Source organism: Natator depressus, chromosome 1, assembly GCF_965152275.1.
Source record: "Natator depressus isolate rNatDep1 chromosome 1, rNatDep2.hap1, whole genome shotgun sequence".
NCBI classification, from domain to species: domain Eukaryota; kingdom Metazoa; phylum Chordata; order Testudines; family Cheloniidae; genus Natator; species Natator depressus.
The window spans coordinates 248,099,915-248,124,358 of record NC_134234.1 but is presented as its reverse complement, the minus strand read 5'-3'; the positions used below and the strand labels follow the sequence as shown (position 1 = coordinate 248,124,358).

The window sequence follows — 24,444 nt, the reverse complement described above, 5'->3', positions numbered from 1 at the left end:
AGTACATTTTACCACAAATTGATAATATAGTCTTTCCTCATATATTAAAATTGATCTAATTTATTTCCTCATCTATTGCTAGAACCCATCTGCCGGAACTAGATGCCAACTTTCATTTAGCTCTCAACATCCACATGCAAGGGATTAATGCATTAATTAATAATTATGCATTAATTATGCATTAATTAATAATTATGCATTAATTAATAACCATACGACACCTTAATTTTTCTTTCACCAACAGATGTTTTAATTCGTTGTCTGAGAGGTTTTGGAGTAGACCTAGTGGATTGTGCTGGAGATCTACATTAAAAAAAGAAGAAAAGAAAGAAAAAAAAAGATCAATTCTTAACTAAATTACACTTCAGCATTTTGTAACAAAAATTCCTACGCTTAAAGGCTCCTCAGAAATAGGGGGAATGGAGGAATCCAAGCTTCTGTTCCTCTATCCTTTCTCCTGCCCCTCTCCCACACCTCCCCACCCCGAAAAAAAACCTGTTTGCATGTGAGGTACTGATGGGAAGTACAATAAAATTTCTGACTTAAGGTTTCAGCAACCGGCATATGCTGTTAGGGTTTAAGTTTAATCACAAAGTTGTGATTCTGCAGGCGCATCATTGTTATTTGTGGCATTGGCAGTGCTATAAAAAGTTTCTTCCCATGATTGTCTTCAAAGGCTTCTGGTCAGTCTCCACAGTAACTCACACACTCACACTCTCTTTGATGGAAGTTCTCACAGACAGACAGACAATTACACTTCTATTTTTCAGTTTGTGCATAGTTTATTTCCATGGACACAAGACTTGGATGCATACACAAGTGGTTTTGCTTCTTGCAGTAACAAAATCTGTTCTTTGCTTGGAAATATACACCTAATGGTTACCTCTTTATCATCACTGTCAGCCAATGTGCCTGCACTGACAAGTAGCGATTTCATTTCAGCAGAGACGGAACCTTTCTACATGTTCCCCTGAAGATCGGAGTCTCTTTAAGACGCTTTTAGCTGTGCCAAGACTTCTGCAAGGTGAGGTACAAATTTGGCAATGAATTGCCAAAATTAGTAGTTTCTCTAGCTCAGTGAGCTAGTTCCTTCAACAACGCCTACAAAAAGTGGGTCTTCAGGATATTAGTAGTATTGCAGACCAGTTTCGGAAGGTGTGACAGGGTGCAACTCACCACTCCAGCGCCTCCTGCTGGCTGTCACGGGGATTAGTTCTTCTTGCCAGTGCACCCTCTTCTGGTGATGCCTCACCGCCATCACTTCTGCTCTGGGACCCATGTCACTCCCAGGACTGTGGCGTCCTCTTCAGTAACATAGCCCTCCAGGCATGTTATGCTCTGGGTTCCCCACTTTTGGGGGCTCTGCAATATCTGTCCAGCCACTTTCCTCAGTGGCAACTGCAGTACAGAGTTCCGCCACTTCCCCAGAGACAACTGAAGAAGGGGGGGACCGAGGGCCGCCCATTACTCCGGGTCCCGGCTCAGGGACCCTGTAGATGGTGGCCACTTATTGCGTCCCCTCCGACTCCTCTTTAGATCTCCCTGGGCCACTTCCCCGTGGCCCCAGCACACTCTTTGCCCTTGCCTGAAGGCCTCAACCTGCAGAACTCTGCAGCCTGCCAGGAGCTGCCTTTAACTCCCCGGGTCTCTGCCTGCAGTCCTGCTCTGTCCAGGGTGCTTGCTGCCTTCAGCTTGCAAGGCAGCCAGTCTTCCTCCCTCCTCAAGCTCCAGGGAGTGACTGAAGCTGCTCTGCAGCCCTTCTTATATGGGCCAGCATGGCCCCAACTGGCTGCTCCTTGCAGCCTCCCAAGGGCTCTATTAACCCCTTAAAGCCCAGTGTGGGGCAGGCACCCCATCACAGAAAGGCATTTGATGAGTAGAGGGCAACATGCTAGAAAGCACAGAAACAGTTATGGGAGAAGTAGACAAATGGAATACCAAAGATGGCATCCTTGACGGAATGAAGGGGATGGGAGTAGCAACATAACTTTGACAATAGAAAACTGGGAGAAGAAAAATTACGTAGGACCTTGAAGGCTTATCAGTGAGGCAGGGAGGCCAGAGAAGAAATTGTGTGCATTTTCTTAATAAATTATGGAAATGTTTAGCCTAAGTTCATTCCAAATTTACCCAAAAAATCACAGATAGTAGCTCTAACTAGATCAGTCTCCTTATTTTGATATTATCTTCAATGCATTTTCTCAGGCTAAAAAAGAAAAGCTGAAAATGCTATTGGAAACACAGCACGTAACCCCTTTCTGCCATCAATAAGGCTTCACAATAATTACAACCACCCCTTATTTTTCTTAAGTATTTGCACTCCAAGAATATATACATACAAGAAATTGTTTCAATATAGTCTCCAATGGAGAGCAGCAGGGATCCATCTAATAAGGGAAGGATGAAACATCTTCTGTCAGAGTTGCAGTATATATAGAAGAGACTGATTCAGTGAGAAAAATCTCACTTTGTCTGGAAAATTCTAAAATGTTTTTGATGATTTGTTGTTAATGTTGGTACTTTCAGTGCCAAAAGATAGATGCCAGTGACAAAACACTATCAATATCAGACAAAGGAGACTGTAACCACTTCTTACCAGTAGCTCTGTGGAAGGTTTTTTTCATTTTCAACTTCTTGCCAAGTTTTAGAATTAAAAGAAAGCTCTGGAACCATCCAGTCTAACCATTTAAACTGAAAGCTCTGTCAAGGCCAACACAGAGCTACAGGGGAGGGACAAAGAGAAATTATCTGAATCTCTCAAAGTTTCATACATGAAACATGTCAGTTTTCTCTTCCAATCTTGGCCCTAAAAATAAACACAGTTTTCTGGAAAGTGGTCAGATCCCTGGCACAGCTGACCACAAAGTTTAAACAGATTTTTGAGACCATTCAATATAAAAAAAATAATGAAATCTCTGGACACAACAAATATATTTGTTAAAATTCAGAAAAAATACTTAGAACTGATAGTAAAATTCAGAATTTTAAATTAACAAATAAGATTGGGGGGAGGGGTAGCTCAGTGGTTTAAGCATTGGCCTGCTAAACCTAGGGTTGTGAGTTCAATCCTTGAGGGGGGCATTTAGGGGTATGAGGCAAAAATCTGTTGGATGATTTAATTGGGGATTGGTCCTGCTTTAAGCAGGGGGTTGGACTAGATAATCTCCTGAGGTCCCTTCCAACCCTGATATTCTAGGATTCTATGGCAAACTATGGTAAGGTTTAATATTTCCTATGTTTCTACCAGTGACCAACCTGCATTGCAAATTTACTGGTAGAGATATAGATTATCACTTTCCTCAAAAATACCATATTCTGCTACATTTCACCGCGTAGGTAAAAACATTTTTAAAACATAAGAATTTACAAACAGTATTATACCCCAGAAGTTACTGTACTTAGGTGGAGGATGAAGTGATCCCTTACCTATCACACAATGTTGAGAGTTTTATTGTTTGTAAAGCAATTGAGAACCTCAGAATAAAGGTGCTACAGAAGTACAAATTGTTAAGAGATTTTAGAGTCTGAAGGGAGGAAAGAAAACAAGGAAATAAAAGTGATTTCCTGTATTTTAGCAAAAAGAATCCTTCAGTTTTAAGTAAAAGTAAGAAACTTTTCATAAGTTTATGAAAAGAGTGGTAGATTTTAGAGTGGTAGATTCACTTTTGTGAATAAGTTGCTAGTGTTATAATTATGTTTTTTGAGCTATGAACACACTATTCTCAAATGAAGTGAAAATTAGATATACTGAGTAAACAAAAAAACTGGAAACTAAAAAGTTGACAGCAAATTGACAATACATCTCTTAGTTTGCTACTAAGTAATTTGCTTTGTATAAGCAAGAACATTATTGTTGTTCTGCAGACCATTTTTTACAGGGGTTTGTTTTATTTTATAGATTTACTAGTACTCACCTAAAGAGTGTTAAGACAGAGGTGATTCCAAATGGAGTTACATTTTCGTCACCGTATAATAGTTCTGCTTTGTTTTTGGTAGGAAGATTGGCAGCTTCTTCATCCAAAAGAGCTAATAAGGCCTTCACAGTTTCTCTGCCACAGTAGGCAGTGCCATGGTTTATGGCATGTAATTTTGGCTGAAAGTAAATAGAAATTATTCCATTTAAGTAAATATTAATAGGAACATACAATAATGCTACAATGCATCAAATCAACCAACAAGGAATCCATCTTCAACAGCAGCCAGGTGCTTCAGAAGAAGGTGCAAGAAATCCCCCACAGACAATTATGGAATAACCTACCCAAAAGGGAATTTTCTTCCTAACCCACACGCAATTAGTGATATTTAGCTAATTGCTAGATGGAAGCATGAGCTTAATAAGATACACAGCTAAATATCGGAGTCTGAGCAATGACACTGCACTACAGAAGTTAGGTGGGAAGAAAATGAACAGTTCCCCATCATGTATTCTTGAGAGCTATGGGGCACACAGATATATTCTGGGACAGTCTAACACCAATCCCTTTTACCAAGTAACCAACTCTTTTCACAGACCTGACCAGAGGTGTGTTAGGTACAACAGCCTCCAGATTGGCATAAAATAGATCCCTCAGGATCTTCCACAATAATGGAGAAGTTCTCAAAGAAAATCTAAATATGGAAATGCTCAGTGCTGCTCTCAGCAGCAGAGACGTAGAACTTCATAACCACTGTGGTACTGCAAGAATTGCAGGTTTGCTATAAAAAAAATAGAAAGTAAAAAAAAAAGTAACAATCCTGTACAGAAGTTTAGGGTTTGTTTTTTAAATGTACAGTAGTGTATTTTTAAAACCACAGGTTTTCTTGTTTACATGTTAAAAAAAACACACTGCAGTTTAAATTTGTTCTAAAAAGATAGTACAAGTAGCAACAGAGTTTATAGAATCAGTTAACTAATCTTAAACAATCTCCTTGAATAAATCAAATTCTATTCTTTTATCTACCTGATTACACCAGTTAGTGTATCTACCGTTCAAGAACTATCGCAATATATATGTCAGACATTTACTATAAGTTAACAACTAGTGAATAGAAATAGCAACTACAGCTATGGTTGGCACCTAAAATTAAAACAGAATTGTCTATTTCAGTTCCATTTAACTTCCCTAAAATTTTATTCTGAGCCAATGCAGCCATTACATTACCACATAATGACTTTTGTGCAATATCATATTGTGTCATGGCACAACTGTTTTACTGTGAAAACTGCAAAAAAAGAGCAGTCTCAACTATAACTATGCACACAGACTAAAAAAAAAAAAGCACCACTACAAATTAAGGCATTCAACCTTAAATGGAAAAAGCAGCCAACATGCAAGCATCATTTCTCTGATGCTTGTTAAAGCTATGCCCATGGCCCATTTCTTCCTGCCTCCAAAATAAATTGACTAGTCTCTCATGAATGACTTTCTGCTACTCCAGGTCCTATATTGGCCAATCCAGGTCACAACAGCCAAATTCTGGCCAGAATAGTAAACTTCTCAGATAGTGATGAAAATTCTCATTAACCATTAATGCAGGCTTCACATAATTAAATTAAAGCAAAGCTTTCTCCCCTGTGGAATAATTATTTAGCTGAAGCTCAGGGATTCCCACAACATTGAGATATTGCAAAGAAAAATATTGCCAGGTTAAAAGGTTTGTATCTGTTTGCTGCAAGGCAACTGTTTTCAAGTGCATTTTATTCAGAAGTGAATTAGACAGCCAGCCTTCCTAGCAATACTACATTGTGAAAGCACCAGTTGTGGCTCCATAGGTAAAATGAAATTGAATTTTGCACTTAAAGAAGGGATTAACCTTTGTTAAGTATAAAAAATACAGCATACCCTCCTCAAAAATCACAGCACTTACTGTGAATAAAAAACCTATTTTTCTGAGACTTTATTATGGAATCTATTAGTGACTCCTATAAGAAATATAGCACCCCGTGTCAGGCCTTTAAGGTCCAAAAAGATCTTCACAGAATACAGATGCTTCATGTCTCCCATATAGTTAAAAAACCTCATTGAAATCATAAACAAAGGCTATATTTGATTTTTTTCAAGAATTAATGGCTATTTTGCCCCTATTATTCTTAATAACTGTACTTTTTTTCAGCAGACACTAAAGAATAATATTCTTCTACAGAGTGTTTCACCAAAAACTGCACTTTTTCAAAATTGCTGACTCTCTCATTGTTCTCAAAGGGACTGACATTACAGGCTGCCTTCAGTTGCCCATTTAGAGAAGGGCCTTTATTCCCCATTGTTCTGAACGGGCCCAGGTATTCCTCTTCACTTCCTCACAATATAGGATGCCACCATCTTTGGCTTCTCTCCTGCAGGGAACAAGGGAAATGGTGGCCACGTTTATAGGGGACATCAACCTATGACCTGTGTTCCATTGAGAACAACAAGAGATGGCAGCCATTTTGATATAACAGTTCTTTGAGAGTTTTTCTGAATAAGATTTCATGCAGAAGCCTCTGCTGGCAGAAAAACTTTCAGTTATGAAAAACAGAACAAAGAGTGACTATTAATCCTAAATATTTATTTTCAAAAGCTACCTGTTGCACCAGATCTACTCAGAAGGTAGGATAGAGGAGGAAAATGTCCACATGCAGAGACTCAGTGGGTGGAAGAAATAGGATGTGTATGTATGGAGAATGTGTAGGACAGGAGTAAAGGGGAAACTGCACAGGGAAACGTAGAGTGAGGCAAGAAGTAGAAACTGGGGGACAGGAAAAGAGAGGCAAATGAGATATAAACTCTAGCTGCTTTGTGCTTCTTCAAAGTGGCATAAAGCAGCCAGTCCATATTGGTCAATCTGGACATAAAAAGTTAAAACTATAGAAAATAATTTATGGCATCTCTTCAAATCATTAGGAATACCAAATGGTAGCATTCTGACTTTTTTAATTAAAATTTTATACATGAATACCAAACAAAGAAAATTCAACCTTAACTTCATCTTCACTTCAGTTTTGTCTAGGAGAGTACTTATCAGTAATCTACGGTAAAATACATTACAGAGATGTTAGAGAGACAAGGTGGGTGACAAAGAAGAGACATGTGTGGCTTGAAAGCTTGTCTATCTCACCAATAAAAGATATTACCTCACTCACTTTGTCTCTTTAATATCCTGGGACCAACATGACTACAACTACCTATTACTGCACTGCATATTAACAGATCCCAAAACAAAGCATTATAAACCAGGAAAATTCAGAATTAATAGGAAATTTAAAAGAAATCCAAACATTTTAAATTATGGAAATCACAGTTTCACCACCTAAGTAACCTGAACTCTGCACTGTAGCAATACCCCCCCCACACACACCCCCCTTTTTTTTTTGGAAGAGAGAAATGGGGAGGGCAAGACAGAGAGAAAAATCTAATGAGTCTTTACAAGTCAGTTTAAATCACTAATATAATCTGGGACCATAAATAGTAATCACAATCATATCATTATTGCATGGTATCTACAGAGCAGAATTAAGGTTGTTTGGATATGCATTACTATATCTTAACATGTTTGGATTTAATTTTTAACGTAGAGTGTTCTGCATTTATATTGATTGATTTTGGGATAACTAGGTCATCAATGTATTTTATCCTAAGTTACTTATATGTACTCTCAGCCTTAACTGCATCTTAACATAATTTTATCAGGGAATTTAAATAAAAATTTAACTGTATTAATATTAGCAACAGATTAGTTATTTTACAAATATTTAATATTTTACAAACTCTTATGAATGGGAACAATAAACTGCATTTAAAAAAAGTTACATTAAAATTATAAAACTATTAACATAATAATTTTTAGTTGAAGTATAATGACTTTTTGAAAACCACACTATAATCCTAAAGGACTTAGAGTCTTTCAACAAATTTAAGTGTGCTACGCTACACAGGAAATGACACTATTCTGTATTATTGGTAAAAGATTATTCTATATTTCAAGTTAAAAAAAAAAAAAAAGACATTGGCTTTCTTGTAAAGCTGTATAGTAGGTGAACAAAAGGAGGCCCATTACCCGGGCTGGACTGATTCCAGTGGTGCTAGCAGTCACAGCTTCATGTTGAGAATTTATAATATTTTTAATCCTTAAATCCAAATCTCGTAAAACTTCCTCTGCTGCTCGACAGAATGGATCCCCACTGTTTCGGCCTTTTATCAAGTGTATCTTGATTGTTGATAGAATTCGCCCCCCTGCAATTCTGAAAATAGGCAGAGTCATCCCCACATTAATCTTGGCAATGCTTTAATATACCTATTAGTTCTGAACACAGAGAGTCTTCACAGTCAATCAAAACTGTTCAGAGAACAGCTTTGATCTTTTAAATAAAACAGCAGTGTGCAATTAAATACTATCCTTTGACATAATAGTTTACTAACATATTAAAGATTAGAAAAATCAAAAGGAAAAATAAAAAGGTAACCAAATTCAACATTTGGCAGTATGCGGATCTACAAGACAAAGAGGAACTATCCTGGCTGGAAAGAAAGTTCTGATAAAAGTATCTTCTGCAAATCCACATCTTTCTGTTTTGCTCATAGATCATGAGCATGTCACAAAGTTCTAGGAGACCTGAACCACTAAACAGTAAGGCATACTACTTTATTTGCACATATATTTCTGTTTCACATAAGCCTTTCCAACAACCAGTATGTTTTCAGTTTAACTAAAATATCAGATTGCCAAGAAGACTAGTAGAGCACTGATATTCGTTATAAAGGTGTACAATTTCCTATTCCATAACAGAGCAGGAAAGATTCCTCCACGATCAGAGAGCACATACAGCAACACAAATTTGACTATGAATTATCCATACAATATTATCGGTTATACTTTTGACATAACAGATGAGAGAATGTAACAGGGCTCAAGTTCAGCAGTTTTTATAGAAAGACCAGAAAAGAAGGCATATATGTTCCCAATTACACAAATGAAAGTTTCAAACTCATGAAGGATGGCAGGCACTCCTGATTGTGCTAGAGAAACTTTGAAGTAGGCATTGTATCTTAATCAGTTTGCACAGTACCTAGCACAATGGATTGGGGCCCCTCAACAATACCAAATTATTAAATACCAATAAAGGTTTAAACAGAATTTAAAATGAGTGGCAGAGATGTACAGAAAGCAAACAAAATGAGGCAGGCTACAATTATTACCAGTGCTCAGGTTTAAGGAAATAATGTCAAAGAATCAGTTTTCCAGTCCTCAGATACCATCCCACATCTCCATCACTTTTCAAAGATGTTTGTGGTTTGGTAATTTTGTTTCCAAATCTCTTATCAGCTCAGGATGCATGTCCTCCATGGCTACTGATTTGATTATGTTCAAAGTTTTCCCCAAGTATTCCTTTACTCATTTTATAAAAATCAACTATTTATACTAAGTATTCATTATTTCAGAGACCATTTTTAAAAGAGGAATCCTGCAGTGTGGCAATTTTAGTCATTATTTTAATCGTCTGCATTCATTAATATGAATATTTGTTTTCTAGTCCTTTTTAGTATTGGGTACTCATTTTTTCCTTCAAGCCTTAATCAGCTTATATTCCTGTTTAGTTGATTCTTTCCTTCCTCAACTTTACTGTTTCCAGTAAAGGGTTATTTTTACCCTCAGATCTTTGATTGGCTCAAAATGGAGCTGCCAGCTGGTAGTGATGTGTGGGGACCCTGGTTTAAAGACCACTCCCTATCAACAGGGAGCAGACAGGACCCATTGTTTAAAAATATCTGTATAAGAATCTCATTCCTGGGTCTCATGATCTCAGGACAACACAGGGTAGAACTTCACAACTCAAAGCTTTTGATCTTTTGATGCAGTGGTAGTGACTAGCACATAACTACCAATACCTCAACTTCCAGAACCTTCCAGTTGGCACCTTCTTAATCAGACTCTGAAGGAGCTTTCTTCAGGGGTGGGTCTCAGACTTGCTTTGGATGCTACTCCAGCAGAGTTAATGGGCGGCTTCTCTGTAAAAGAGTTCTCTATTTTGACCTTGCCTTTAATCCGAGACTGACCTAAATCTAAATTAATTTCCTTTTCAGTCTGATGCAATTTAAGAGTACTATTCTGTTTGCGTCCATAACTTCCTCCTTTCGTCTGCTCCCAACTTCTAAATTTTTGAACATACGTGTCAGCACGTTACATCATATTGATGAGAAATTACTTTTATCAGAGGATGGGCTAACTACATCTCGCATTTTAAAGAAAGTTTCACATGGAAAATAAGCTTCTGATACATTGAACTCAGAATTCTGAAACACTGGGAAAAATGATTTTACAGAAAACCTGTCAGGGATTCAGGGCTATAGACTCCTGAAGTCCCAGAAAGTGTGCAAATTGACAACACCCTCCAAAAAGGGTCTCGGAGCCCTGACACACATTGTCTACACAGTGTTCCCACGAGGAGTAACATTTCTTTTGTGTATTCAATTTCAACAGGAGTTTACAAATTCCCTGGAAGTGCCTCCATCAGATGCAATTTAGCCTAGTCAGGTTCACACCCTAAACAATAAAAAAAGCTAAAGAGGCTGAGGGTGAGGGGAGGTGAAGGGCAGAAAAGAGAGGACTGGACTAAATATATAAGAGGTGATTTCTTTATACTGCTTGAAGGAATATGCCCAGGGACTTTGCTGTTTTGAATTAATCTGACTGATCAAGAGTCCTGTAAATAAATTACAAACCCTAAAGAAGTTAACCTGAGTCTTCTATTGCTTCTGTCCTGCCACTCAGGCCCTACTTTGCCACACAATCCTTAGTCTCAATTTTTGTAGAGGACAGATACTTATTCATTTTATGGTAGTCAAAACTGGATTATACTTTACATTAAATTGCAAGCTTTAAATCAAAATGAATAAAATGCTTTGTGGAAGTGTAGTGAGGCGGAGTAGTCTTCCACTGAGCCAAAGGGGAAGGAGCCACTCTGATTCCCTAGTGGGAGGAGCCAGGCCAGGCCCACCCCTCGACATAAGCTAAATATAAAAGGCGAAGCCATTAGCCCTGTTGAGTCTGAACCAGGGAAAAATGGGTCTCCAGCCCCCTGCAAAACCTCAAAGCTGAACCTGCGCTGCACAAGTCTGACCCAGGAGAAGAGCTACCGGGACTGCCACTCGCCATATACCCCAAGGAGATGGAGGACTATGGAACCCCTCGCCCAGACTATGGTAGGAAGTACCCAAGGAAACCAGATGTTAGTCAAGTTTCACTGTTAGAACCCGAGTCAGCGTATTGTGGTAGAATCCCCACTGACCCAGTGGCAGAACCCTTCACCACTGTTAGGGCCCTGGGCTGGGACCTGGTGGAATAGGGTGGGCCTGGGTCCTCTTACCTCCTGCTGCAAACTCCACCCCTGGGGTGGCAGCCTCCCCACCTGAGGCCAAGAAGCCTGTGATTGTCTGCCATCTGCCTGAGCCAGGACATCAGGTGATAGACTGTTTGTTTGTTCTACCCTGCCTGAAGGCCTGGGCCTCTAGACTGCTTATAGCTTTCCCCTGCCTGAGGGCATGAGCTCCCTAAAACTGTTGGTTTGCTCTGCACTGCCTCAGGGCCTGAGCCCTTAAGACTGTTTGCTCCGCCTGGCCTAAGAGGCTTAGACCAAGATATTGCTTGGCCCTACCCATGCCACCGGCCAGGGCCCCTTGTGTTCAATTTGTAATTCCCCGTTAGTGGGCGACATCCCAGTGATGCAGTGAGGTGAAGTGCCCTCCCACTGAGCCAGAGGAGGAGGGACAACCGCTAACGCACTACAAGAAGTTTAAGTATAATGCTTGGATGTAGCCAAAGGGAAACACCCATGTGGAGTCAGTCTACCCACAAATCAAGAGCTATCTGATTTTAGTCAGGAGAGTATATTAAAAAAAGCATAGACTCACAGACTTTAAGGTCAGAAGGGACCATTATGATCGTCTAGTCTGACCTCCTGCACAAGGAATCTCACCCACTAACTCCTGTAACAAACCCCTAACTTATGTCTGAGCTACTGAAGTCCTCATATTGTGCAGAGAATCCTCCAGCAAGTGACCCGTGCCCCACACTGCAGAGGAAGGCAGTGAACCTTTGCTTTAAGCACAAGAAATGGAAAATTCTAAAGGAAAAAGTCAACCAATGCAGCTGTTAAGAGATAAGAGCAGAGCATTGCTGAAGAAAATACTGTCTTTGAAGGATATACATACTAGGAGTGCTAGCCAACTCTCTTGAAATTTCATACCAAACTGCTTATTCCTTGCAGTGTTTAATTGGCATCTCTAGAAGCAATGCTTACCGTCAATGAGAAATGTACTATGATAACCGTAGTAAGGCCTATTCCATAAATACTGTAACCAACCTGAAGTACATAAGGTAGACAAACAGATGAAGGAACCACCTAAAGTTAGCAGTCTTTATTAGCTAGATTGAGTCCTTTAACTGCAGAAATCCTGAATTTATGTAAAAAAAGTTACATATTTCTCAAGTATTTAAATGAAGAATTTGGCTAATTCAAAATGAACAGAATTCCAATATTTATGTAAAAGAAAAGGAGTACTAACAAATTTGAGCATAAGCTTTCGTGAGCTACAGCTCACTTCATCGAATGCATGTGTATACCTTTATCACAGGTTTATTGATATTTTAGTTCCCCACAAATGTTTACCTACTTTATGTGATCCTTGATTACTCCACAGTTTTTATTCAAGGGAATAAAATTAAAAATTAAAAAAAGGCAGTAAAATCACATTCAGTATTTTTTTTATTATTTTAGTCTCTACCTAATGCCAATTGAGGATATTTGCTACTTGAAGTAAAGTTCATTTAATCTCTCTTTCTGCCTGTATTCCTCCCTCTTTTCCAGGAAAAGAGTTCCAGTTCCCCATCAGATATACAAATTCTAGCTGGAGCAATGAAAGGAAAAGTTTATTCATTCTTCAACTAGAATTATAAAAACAGGCCAAGGCATAAAGTGCTGATCTAATGTGTGTGTGGATTATATTAAGACATTGTGCCATAGCTTATTTCATTTTGAACCAGAGTACACTATAATAGAATACTCTACGTTGTGAGATTTGGTTTTATTCAAGGCTGGAATACATTGCCCAAAGGTTGAATTTACCTCAATAGTTATATTTCATGAATGATTTAAAATTTATTACAGAAGAATCGAACTACCAAAACTATTGATGTTCAAGAATATGCCCTCTACACAGTCCATGGTGGGAAAGGTATTATTTTAACTATAATGTTTACCCATTGTGACGTGGCAAGGCCAGATGGCTATAGAAAAGTAGTGGGAGATAGATATATTAGCTCCAGGCTAAACAAATCCCTGGTACCAGGTTAAGTGAAATGGAAACTGCTCCAGGTCAATTAAGACACCTGGGGCCAATTAAGAACTTTCCAGAAGGCAGGGAGAATGCTAGGTTGATTGGGACACCTGAAGCCAATCAGGGGCTGGCTGAAACTAGATAAAAGCCTCCCAGCCAGTCAGGTGGGTGTGCATGTCAGGAGCTGTGAAAGAAAGTTGTGCTGTTGGAAAGACTGAGTAGTAGACACCATATCAGGCACAAGGAAGGAGGCCCTGAGGTAAGGGTGAAGTGGAGCTTGAGGAATTGAGGGCTGCTGTGGGGGAAGTAGCCCAGGGAATTGGTCAGCTACCATAGCTGATGCTATTAGGGTCCCTGGGCTGGAGCCTGAGTAGAGGGTGGGCTCGGGCTTCCCCCCACCTTTGCCCCCTGATTAATCACTGAGACTGGGAGACAGAGACAGTGCAAGGAAGGATAACTTCTCCTCACCTCCCTTGCTGGCTTATGATGAAAATGGCTCAGTAGACTGTGACCCTTGTCTCTAGAGAAAGAAGGGTTACGTGGAGGGTCACAGTGAGCCTCTGAGGCTAGCGAAATCTGCCAGGAAACGCGGGACCCACGGAGACAAGGACAGAGCTTTGTCACACCATATATAGATGGAGGTGGTTGATGAATAAGTTGCAGTGGGAAGCATGGTTAAGGGAATAGCAGCTTTTGCCCAAAATGACAATACACCCCATCAAATATGACAAGGTCTGGGTTAAGGAAAACTAGTTTAACAAAACTGCACAAGTTATTTTTCATACTGAAAATGGATCTGGAATATTACCTCATAGTATCTGTTAAAGGGCTACAATCAATTGGATGACTAATATATTTTAGAAAAGAATGTAAATTTAACTAAGGCTACTGTAACTGCTGCTTGAGTCACTGAATAGTGAATGCATGCATTCATATATAAATACGGACAAATTCATGCTAACAGCCAGAGACCCCTTTACAGCAGCCCCTTCTCTTCTGCTTCAGTGGAGGGAGAGGTCCTCTAACTGAGCCATCAAAGACAATTACTAGCTTCAGTTAGTAGTATGGGAAGTAAAACGAAAAGGAACCCAAAACTTCCCTTGAGATGCAAACTTGTAGGGTAAAGATTTTCCCTAGTCTAGAGGTATGCTTGAGGCAAGATGGGGAAGGAAAAAAAAAACTTATGTAAAAGAGCTGAGTTAAGGGATCTAGTCACATGTTGCTTTGAAATTGGAGCTTGCTGGAGCTCAAGTGTTGAGTCAGTATTGGGGGAGAAGGATTGTCTGCGTTTGGGGTAAGGGAGGACGTACATTGACAAAACTGGAATGGAGAATATGGAATGGTTAAAAAGTGCAGAGGAAAAAACAAAACTATACTTAATACAAGTTGTCCTGTTTTTCCCAAGATTGCCCTGAGATTTTAAACAATCCTAGGTGAATATAGTCCTAAAATCTTGGGAAGCTCACTGAGCAAAGACAACTTCACTCTGTACCACTAGAGGAGAGTGTGCGGACCACTTGGAAGGCGTGTTGCTGGTTCCCAAACCCACCACTCACTCCAGTCTCTGCTATACCATGCTCAGAAGACAGAAGAAGAGAGCATCTTAGACAGTTCAGGGAGCAATCAGACATGGGCCTTATACCTGCTCTGCCCACTCACTGCTTTCTCCTCACACCTCCAAGAAAACCCTGCCGCTGACAGGCACACTTTTCCCCATGGTTCAGTGAAAACAAAAAGAAAGACAGAAGGAGGGGGAAAACAAGGAAGGGACAAGGAAACTGGAGATGTAAAAAGAAACAGTCAGAAAGAGGTGGGACACAAATGGGGAAGACACAGCAAGGGGGTTTCACAGGCCAGGTCATGGGCAGCCAGATCTAGTAGGCAAAGTCAAAGTCTGTAGTCATGAGACAGGAGTCAAGAGTCAGCTGGGTTGGGATTCCAGGAGGTGAGAAGCAGGAGACAAACTGGAGGTGAGGAACCACAAGGCAGATGTCAGGAGTCAAGCCAACTCAGAATGCCAGGAGATCAAGCTGGGGTAGCAGGAGAAGGTAGCAGGAGCAGGAACCACAAGGCACACACAGACTGGGGCAGGATGGAGCTCAGTTGTCTGACCTGCTGGCTGTACTTTAACACAGCAGCAGGAACTGGAAGCTGTCAAATCACTCACTCTTGGAGTCTGTCAATCAGATCTCAAGGGAGGAGCCTCACACTGAGGCTGAGCTTCATGGGTCTCAGGTAAGCTATTACTAGCAGGCAGCCAGGTACAGGGTTAGAGTGTGGCTGATCCCAGATTTGAGACCCCTGGATCATGACATCACCCTCTTCTTTAGGGGCTCCCTCCAGGATACAGGGATCCCGGTTTCTTAGGGTGGTTCCTGTGGAAGGCCTGAACCAGAGTGAGTGTGAATATTTTCAGCTGGCTCCCAAGTGCGTTTCTCCATGCCATAACCTTCCCAACAAACAGGTACCATAAATTTGCCCTACTTGATCTTAGTCAAGGATTTCATGTACAATGTATTCCTCCTGACCTTGTACTTGTGCCAATGAGGGCAGCAGCTGGTCTCTATGGGGAAATGTTCTCGGTGTATGGTTTTAGAAGTTAGACATGGACTACAGGGTGGATTCTAAGAGATCAAGGGAGCTGGAGCTTGAAGGTTACTGGGTTGATTTGTTGCCGAATCCAGGACTGTCCGTGAGGATGTGTTCTGTTGAAATCTATACCTTTTGTCCTATAGGGATGGCAGGGCCCTCTTTATGTTTGTCCACATGACTTTTGTAGTCCTCCTTCACCTTATCAAGATGTCCCTTCCCCTCCTCTTGGATGTGATGGATGTATTGTACGAGGTCTGAGGCAGATGGATTGGTAGAGGTTGTTTGTAGTCGTGGGTGAAATTAGGGGTAGTACTCATAGTTGATAAAGAAGGAGCTGTAGCTTGTGGAGGCATGGTCTGCATTATTGTACAAAAATTCTGCACAGGGAAAGTGAAGACCAGTTATGTTGGCAGTGGTTGATGTAGCATTGTAAGTGTTGTTGGAAGACTGTTGGCCAATTCTGTTTAGTCATTTGACTGAGGAAGGTAGGCAAAGGACAGGGGTGTGTGTGTGTGTCCTCCTAATAAAAACATAGGGCCTCATGCCTGAAGTGGGCAATAAACTGTGACCCCGGTTGGAGATGGTGTGACTTGGGAGGCCATGAAGATGGACTACGTTGTTTATCCAGAACTGGATTGTTTTCCCAGTGGAGGGTAAACCTATGCAGGGAATTAACTGAGCCATCTTAGCAAAGCAAATCAACCAACTGCAATCATAAAACCACTGGACTCTGGTAGTTCCACCACAAAGTCCACAGAAATGGCCTCTGAGAACCAAGATGGGGTGTCTAGAGATTGGAGGAGGCTGCAGGGTTTCTGACATGGGATATTGGTGTGGGCACACACCTTGCAGGAAGCTACAAAGGTTTCTCTCATGGGGCACATTCAGGGCCAGCAGAAGAAATGGGACATTAATTGCTGGATTTTGTATCACCCTAAACATCCTGTCAAAGTAGCATCATGGCACAGTTGAACTGCTACTCACAGGTCCGGAGGGAACACAGAGGCATGTGATCCCCTCGTGGGTGTTTTGCATTTCTTTCTTGATAATAGCCAACTCATTGGGAACAATTCCAGACTCAGAGGCAGAGGGGATGAGCATAGACAGGTCCTGGCAGCCAGTTGCATTAAGGAAATTATGGGACTTGAAAACATGAGTTGGTTCTGGACCAGGGTCTCATGGATCAGAGGCATATCTTCAGGACAGCCATTGGCTTTACTATTCCTGGCTCCAAGGCTGTAGGTAAAAGTTGAACCGAGAGAAGAATAGGGCCCACTGCAGCAGTTGTTGGTGTAGGGCTTTGGCCCTACACAGGTACTCCTGGTTCTTATGGTTGATAAGCATTTGGACAAGATGACAGGTCCCTTTCAAATGGTATCTCCACTCTCCAGAGGTGGTCTTAATTGCGAAGTGTTCCTTGTCCAAGATCTTGAAGTTTTGCTCAGCAGGGATGAGCTTCCTTGAGTAGTAGGTGATAGGCGATAGTATTTGCCTGGGTTCATGCATCTGGGAGAGGACTGCCACAAACACTATACTAGAGGCTTTGGCTTCCACAGCAAAAGCTTGCATCATGTCTGGGTGGAAGAATACTGGAGCAATAGTGAAGACAAGCTTCAACTGCTTGAATGTGCACTCAGCCTCAGGCAACCAATGGAACTGGGCATTTTACCCAGAATAGGGTAGTGAGGGACTCAGCTTGGGTTTTGAAGGGTTGGAAATGAACCCCCAGCAGAAATTCATGAAGCCACATTGCACAGAACTTCCCAGTTGCAAATGGCATAGACCTTGCACGGATCCATCTTGATTCCTTCCGGGCCCATGATGAACTCCAGGAACTCTGTGAAGGTCTGATCAAATGCGCACTTAAGTTTAGCATAGAGATGATGTTGCCATAGTCTCTACAGGACTGTGTGGATGTAAGTGGTGTGTTAGTCCAAACTGTCGACAAGATCAATATGTCATCTAAGCACACCCCCACAAAACTGGTTGAGGAGGTCTCGTAGCACATTGTTAATGAAGGCCTAGAACATCCCTGGGGCATTAAGTCAGCCTGAAAGTGGCCATAGCAGGTTCAAATGGCAGTCTTCCATTCATCCCCTCTCTAAAATAAGCTCCCCAGAGATCCAGTTTAGTGAACACACAAGGATCACCCCTGTGATCCAGCAATCAGGAAACGGGGCACCAGGTAACAGTTCCAGCTTATCTGACGGAGTGCACAGTATTGAAGCAGAGGCAGCCATCTTTTTATGAAAAGGACTGAGGTGCCAGCCAGTGAAGTCAACTTGCAGACGAACCCCTATGCCAGGTTCTCGGAGATATTCTCGCAATGTTGCTAGTTCAGGCTCTGACATTGTATACATCTGTCCAAATAGCATCTTCACTCTTGACTGAAGTTCTATGGACAGTTTAGTCCCAATGTGGGGGAAGGGTTTCCACATTCTTCTTCTCAAAAACAGTGTATTCACAGTAGTTGGGGGGGGGGGGGAAGTTCCAGAGTACCCCCAATGGGTGTTTCAATGCGCACAAGTACATCTGCTTGAGACCTTCAATGTGTACTGGTCCCTCGCCATACTGTTTGCAGAATTCCTATGGGACAGCGACCTTCTGCTCTTATCAGCCTGCAAAATTTCAGCCCAAATGGTTAGCGTTTAGCAAAGTTATAAGCAACTGAAAACAGGGCATTAAAATGGGAAATATGAGGCAACCTTATCATATGCAGTGCTACCAGACCCAGCCATAATAAAAATCACACATTGGATATAGGTGACAAGAGTTTAGCCAAGTAATGCTTGTTTTAGAATACCATCGCTCTTCTCCTAGCCCCTTCCCTTCAACCACTGATTGTAATATGGAGGATTTTTTTTGTATATAAAGGGCTGTGGATACCAGTTCAGCAATTCGGCAATGTCTAGAGTCCACTCCTGGCAAAAAGGTTCTCCTCTGTCCTCCCAGACATCATGCAGAACACTGCTAGCCACAATAATATGGACAGCAATGATGACACTAGTATCCACACGGTTCTGAATGCAGCACTGATAGGGCATCCACCCCACACTGACATGTAAGGGATTAAAAGAGGCCTAAGGACGCTGCGCAGGAAGCAGCCAATAGGAGAGAGGCTGCAAAGAATAGCCAATCAAAGCCTAGCAGACTCACTTAAAAAGGGCTGAGGTCTAGAGGTAGTTGGGGGCTGCTGGGAGCTTGAGGAGAGGGCTGTGTCCCTAATAGGCTGCAACCCTGCAGCACCTTGGACAGAGCAGTGCAGGCAGGGACCTGGGGAGTACAGAAGGAGCTCCAAACAGGCTGCTGAGACTGAGTAGGGTGCTGTAGCCACAGGGAACCAGCCCAGGGAAATGCAGCAGTAGTCAAGGCAAAGGAATACAATAGGTGAATGCAGTTCACAGGATCCCTGAGTCAGGACCTGGAGTAGTGGGTGGGCCTGGGTCCTCCCACTTACCACTAGGGAAGTGGTTGGACAGATACCTTCCCTCCCCGTTTCCCCCTCTCGGAAGGGGGAAACTCAGATGGTGACAGGGCCAAGTCACAAAGAGAACACTGCGTTTCTGGGAGCTGAGAGAGGAGCCGTTGGCGGCAGCAGAGAGAGTGCTGGTGTGCAGACCGCAGACATCAGCCTCAAGCTAATCCCCAGCATGACCAGGAGGAGGTGCCAGTATGGCAATGAAGGATTGCACCTCATGACAAGCACAAACAGAATTTCAATCTGCCAAATGCACATGCCACCACTAGCCTACAGCTACTGCGTGTGTAGTTGAACCTTCCTTTGCCAGGTCCTCTGAAATCATGGTACAGTTTCATAAGCCATGGGGAAAGGGGCTAAGCAGGGTCCCCTCAAATAGTAGGAACAGCGACTCCATTTATAACAATGGCATTTGGTGCAAATAATGTCCTAGCTTATCCATGAAGGTAAAATCCCCATCTCTAGGATAGCCTTACATCATGCACCAGTGCATCCCACATTAGTGTCCATGAATCTGTTTCCGTAGTCAACCAGGGCCTGCATAACAATGTAGCACCTGTCACATGCTCCTTGCAGAGGGCAAACTATGGGTATGAGTGCCATATCAATAACCCTGGCCCAGTTTGGAAATTTCATTCTCTCAAAGCCAGCAACTATTTCAGGAACATTTTTAATACCGCTCACCTTTGGGTAAATCAGTCTTGATCGCTCCACAAACCTCCACCACAATTGACTTGCCAACTCCAAACTGGCTAGCAACAGGCCTGTATCAGCATGGAGTAGCCAGCTTCCAGACTATTATAACAGTTTTGCTTCCAGACTGGCATGACCTCCCTTATGCAGGCCTCCTGGCACTGGAGGGTCAGGGCAAGCTGATCACAAACCTCCAAGAACATCTGAATGGGAAAAGCATATTTGGTTACAGACTGGCTAACCTAGTTAGGAGGGCTTTAAACTAGGTTCAAAGAAAGCAGGTGACCAAAACCCACAGGTAAATCAAAAACATGGAGACCTGGGAGAAGAATCGGAATTTGGGGGAAGCATGGGCTGTTATAGCAGGGATAAAGGAGAGACAAGACAGAACTGGGGGGTGGGGGGAAGGGGGAAGGACTCAAATCAGTATCTTAGATGTCTGTATACTCATGCGAGAAGTATAGGGAATAAGCAGGAAGAACTCAAAATGCTAGTAAATAAACAACTATGACATAGTTGGCATCATAGATTGACTTGGTGGGATAATACGCATGAATGGAATACTGGTATAAAAGGGTACAGCTTGCTCAGGAAGGACAGGCATGGAAAAAAGGAGGTGTGGCCTTACATATTAAAAATGTATACACTTGGACTGAGGTTGAGATGGAAATAGGAGACAGACTTGTTGAAAGTCTTTGGGTAAGGATAAAAGGGGTTTAAAAAAAAAAAAGGCTGATGTCATGGTAGGGGTTGACTACAGATTACCTAATCAGGAAGAAGAGGTGGATAAGGTTTTTTAAAAAAAAGCCAACAAACTCATCCAAAGCACAGGACTTGGTGGTGATTGGGGACTTCAACTACTCAGACATCCGTTGGGAAAACACCACAGCAAGGCACAGATTATCCAACAAGTTCCTGGAATGTATTGGAAACAATTTTTTTATTTCAGAAGGTGGAGAAAGCTACTAGAGGCTGTTCTAGACTTGATTTTGACAAATAGGGAAGAACTGGGTGCAAATATGAAAGTGGAAGGCAGCTTGGGTGAAAGTGATCATGAAATGAAAGAGTTCATGATTCTAAGGAATGGTAGGAGGGAGAACAGCAAAATAAGGAATGGATTTTAAGAAGGCAGACTTCAGCAAACTCAGAGTTGGTAAGTAAGATTCTATGGGAAGCAAGTCTAAGGGGAAAAACAATTGAAGACAGTTGGCAGTTTTTCAGAGACATTATAAGGGCACAAGAGCAAATTATCCCACTGCGAAGGAAAGATAGGAAGTGTGGCAAGATACCACCCTGGCTTAACCAGGAGATCTCCAATGATCCAAAAATTAAAAAAAAGTTCTACAAAAAAGTAGAAACTAGGTCAAATTACAAAAGATGAATATAAAGAAATAACACAAGTATGTAGGGACAAAATTAGAAAGGCCAAGGCACAAAACAAGATCAAACTAGCTAAAGAGATAAAGGCTAACAAGAAAACATTCTACAAATACATTAGAAGCAAGAGGAAGACCAAGGACAGGGTAAGGCCCGTTACTTAATGATGGGGGCGAACAACAACAGACAATGTGGAAATGGCAGAGGTGCTTAATGACTTCTTTGTTTCAGTTTTCACCAAGGAGGTTGGTGCTGACTGGACGTCTAACACAGTGAATGTCAGTGAAAATGATGTAGGATCAGAGGCTAAAATAGGAAAAGAACAAGTTAAAAATTATGTAGACAAGTTAGAGGTCTTCAGGTCACCAGGACCTGATGAAATGCATCCTAGAACAGTAGTTCTCAACCAGGATTCCGGGGCCCACTGTGGGGTGCCCCCCCAAGCAGGTTTCAGGGAGTCCACCAAGCAGGGTCGGCATTAGACTTCCTGTGGCCCAGGGCAGGAAGACGAAGTCCACCACATGGGGCTGAAGCCTGGGGTTCCAAGCCCCACCACCCAGGGCTGAAGCCAAAGTCTGAGCAACTTAGCTTCACAGGGCCCCGTGTTGTGGGGTCCGAGGCAATTGCCCTGAATTGCCTAGAATACTCAAGAAGCTGAGGAGATGTTTGGGCCATTAGCAATTATCTTTGAAAAGCCATGGAAGACAGGAGAGATTCCAGAAAACTGGGAAGGGCAAATATAGTGCCAGCCTATAAAAAGGGAAATAAGGACAACCTGGGGAATTACAGACCAGTCAACTTAACTTCTGTTACTGTTATGTTATGTTAACATAACCCGGTAAGATAATGGAGCAAATAATTAAGCAATCAATTTGCAAACATCTAGAAGATAAGGTGATAAGTAACAGTCAGCTTGGATTTGTCAGGAACAAATTGTGCCAAACCAACCTGATAGCTTTCTTTGACATGGTAACAAGCCTTGTGGATAGGGGGGGCAAGTTGTAGATGTGGTATATCTTGACTTTAGTTAAGCTTTTGGTACTGTCTCACATGACCTTCTCATAAACTAGAGAAACGCAACCTAGATGGAGCTACTATAAGGTGGTTGGAAAACTATACCCAGAGAGTAGTAATGAGTGGTTCACAGTCAAGCTGGAAGAGGGGTCCCGCAGGGATCAGTTCTGGGTCCAGTTCTGTCCAATATCTTCATCAATGATTTAGATAATGGTACAGAGAGTACACTTATAAAGTTTGCAGACCATACCAAGCTGGGAGGGGTTGCAAGTGCTTTGAAGGATAGGATTAAAATTCAAAAATGATCTGGACAAACTGGATAAATGGTCTGAAGTAAATAGGATGAAATTCAGTAAGGACAAATGAAAAGTACTCCATTTATGAAGGAAAAATCAGTTGCACACATACAAAATGGGAAATGACTGCCTAGGAAGGCCTACTGCGGAAGGAGATCTGGGGGTCATAGTGGACCATAAGCTAAATATAAGTCAACACTACAACACTGTTTGGGGGGGGGAAAAAATCATTCTGGTATGTATTAGCAGGCGTGTCATAAGATGGACACTAAAAGCGGTTCTTACATTCTACTCCGCCCTCATTACGCCTCAACTGGAGTATTGTGTCCAGTTCTGGGCACCACATTTCAGGAAAGATGAGGACAAACTGGAGAAAGTCCAGAGAAGAGCAACAAAAATGATTAACAGTCTAGAAAACATAACCTATGAGGGAAGATTGAAATTATTGGATGTTTAGTCTGGAAGAGAGAAGATAGAGGAAACATAAGTTTTCAAGTACAAGGAGGAGGGAGAAAAATTGTTCTTCTTAACCTCTGAGGATAGGACAAGAAGCAATGGGCTTAAATTGCAGCAAGGGAGGTTTAGGTTGAACATTGGGAAAAACTTCCTAACTGTCAGGGTGGTTAAGCACTGGAATACATTGCCTAGGGAGGTTGTGGAATCTCCATCACTGGAGATTTTTAAGAGCAGGTTAGACAAACATTTGTCAGGAATAGTCTAGATAATACCTAGTCCTGACATGAGTGCAGGGGACTGGACTAAGTGACCTCTTGAGGTCCCTTCTCGTCCTATGATTCATGCTAAAGTTCTGGAGCCACTGTAGATCCCAGGTCTGCATGACAACGTGATCCCACCAGTCTGTGATCATGACTCTTCTCCAGAGCTGCTGTTCTACATTTGGGGAAAGTGTGTCTATGGCAACAGGCATGAGCTGCGTCAGCTGGGTCATGGCTGGCATGTCAGCATCCCAGCCTCCAAGAGGTGCATTCAGTAGGTCAAATACAGCTGCTGAATTGTCCACCAGCATCTCACAGATGGTATGCCCGATTCCTGATATAGGAGTGAGAGTGAGCTGGAGAAGTTTTTCCACCGAGTCAGGATTGATGCTGATGACTCCATCTGCTGGCAATACATGTATCCGACAAGGCTTGGCTGCGTGTGTTGGAGGGCTCAAACCAGTCAAACCACTTCTGGTCAAGTTTCATGGGATGAACAGACAAGTTCTCCCACAATCCACTATGAACCAAGCCCTAAGGCAGCTACAGCAGACGAGGATGCTAGGAACCCTGGGATACATCAGCATAATTGTGAGGCCTGTGTTTACAAAGCAGTGTGGATGCTCAAGTGTGGGCTTGGAAACTCTGGGTCTGCAGGTATGGGTCCCACAGACCAGGTTTACTATGAAGTCTAGACCTAGCCTCAGAGATGGGGCCAGAGCATCCCTTTAAAAGGAAGGGTCTTGGTAGCTGGGAATCCATGTCTGCTCAGAGGGCTGTGCTCTGAACTTCTACTTTCAGGTCACAACAGTGCCCTCTCCCAGCACCTGCCTGAATCAGGAAGTTTAGAAAGGAACAGGAAATTACAACAATCCAAACTTAATTAAAAACCAACAGCAACAAGACTATTTTTTCTGTCAGAGCTACTCTTTGAAACGTACAATCATTGCAATCACAATTCTTTTTAAAATTAAAGTAATTTACAGTAC

At 41.9% G+C, this 24,444-nt stretch overlaps 1 protein-coding gene across 2 annotated transcripts in view; it reads right to left on the bottom strand.

Annotated features, from left to right (window-relative positions):
• PARPBP (PARP1 binding protein) overlaps positions 1–24,444 on the bottom strand; it is a 90,898-nt gene that overhangs the window by 23,119 nt on the left and 43,335 nt on the right. Inside the window, exons 8-10 of one of the 2 annotated variants that reach the window (XM_074940553.1) lie at positions 8,014–8,197; positions 3,915–4,093; positions 222–303 (exon numbers count right to left, since the gene is read on the bottom strand). In XM_074940553.1, the coding sequence (XP_074796654.1) occupies positions 222–303; positions 3,915–4,093; positions 8,014–8,197 (445 nt within the window). Of the gene's footprint in view, positions 1–221; positions 304–3,910; positions 4,094–8,013; positions 8,198–24,444 lie in introns of those variants that run through there. The other variant, XM_074940562.1, reaches the window with a different exon arrangement.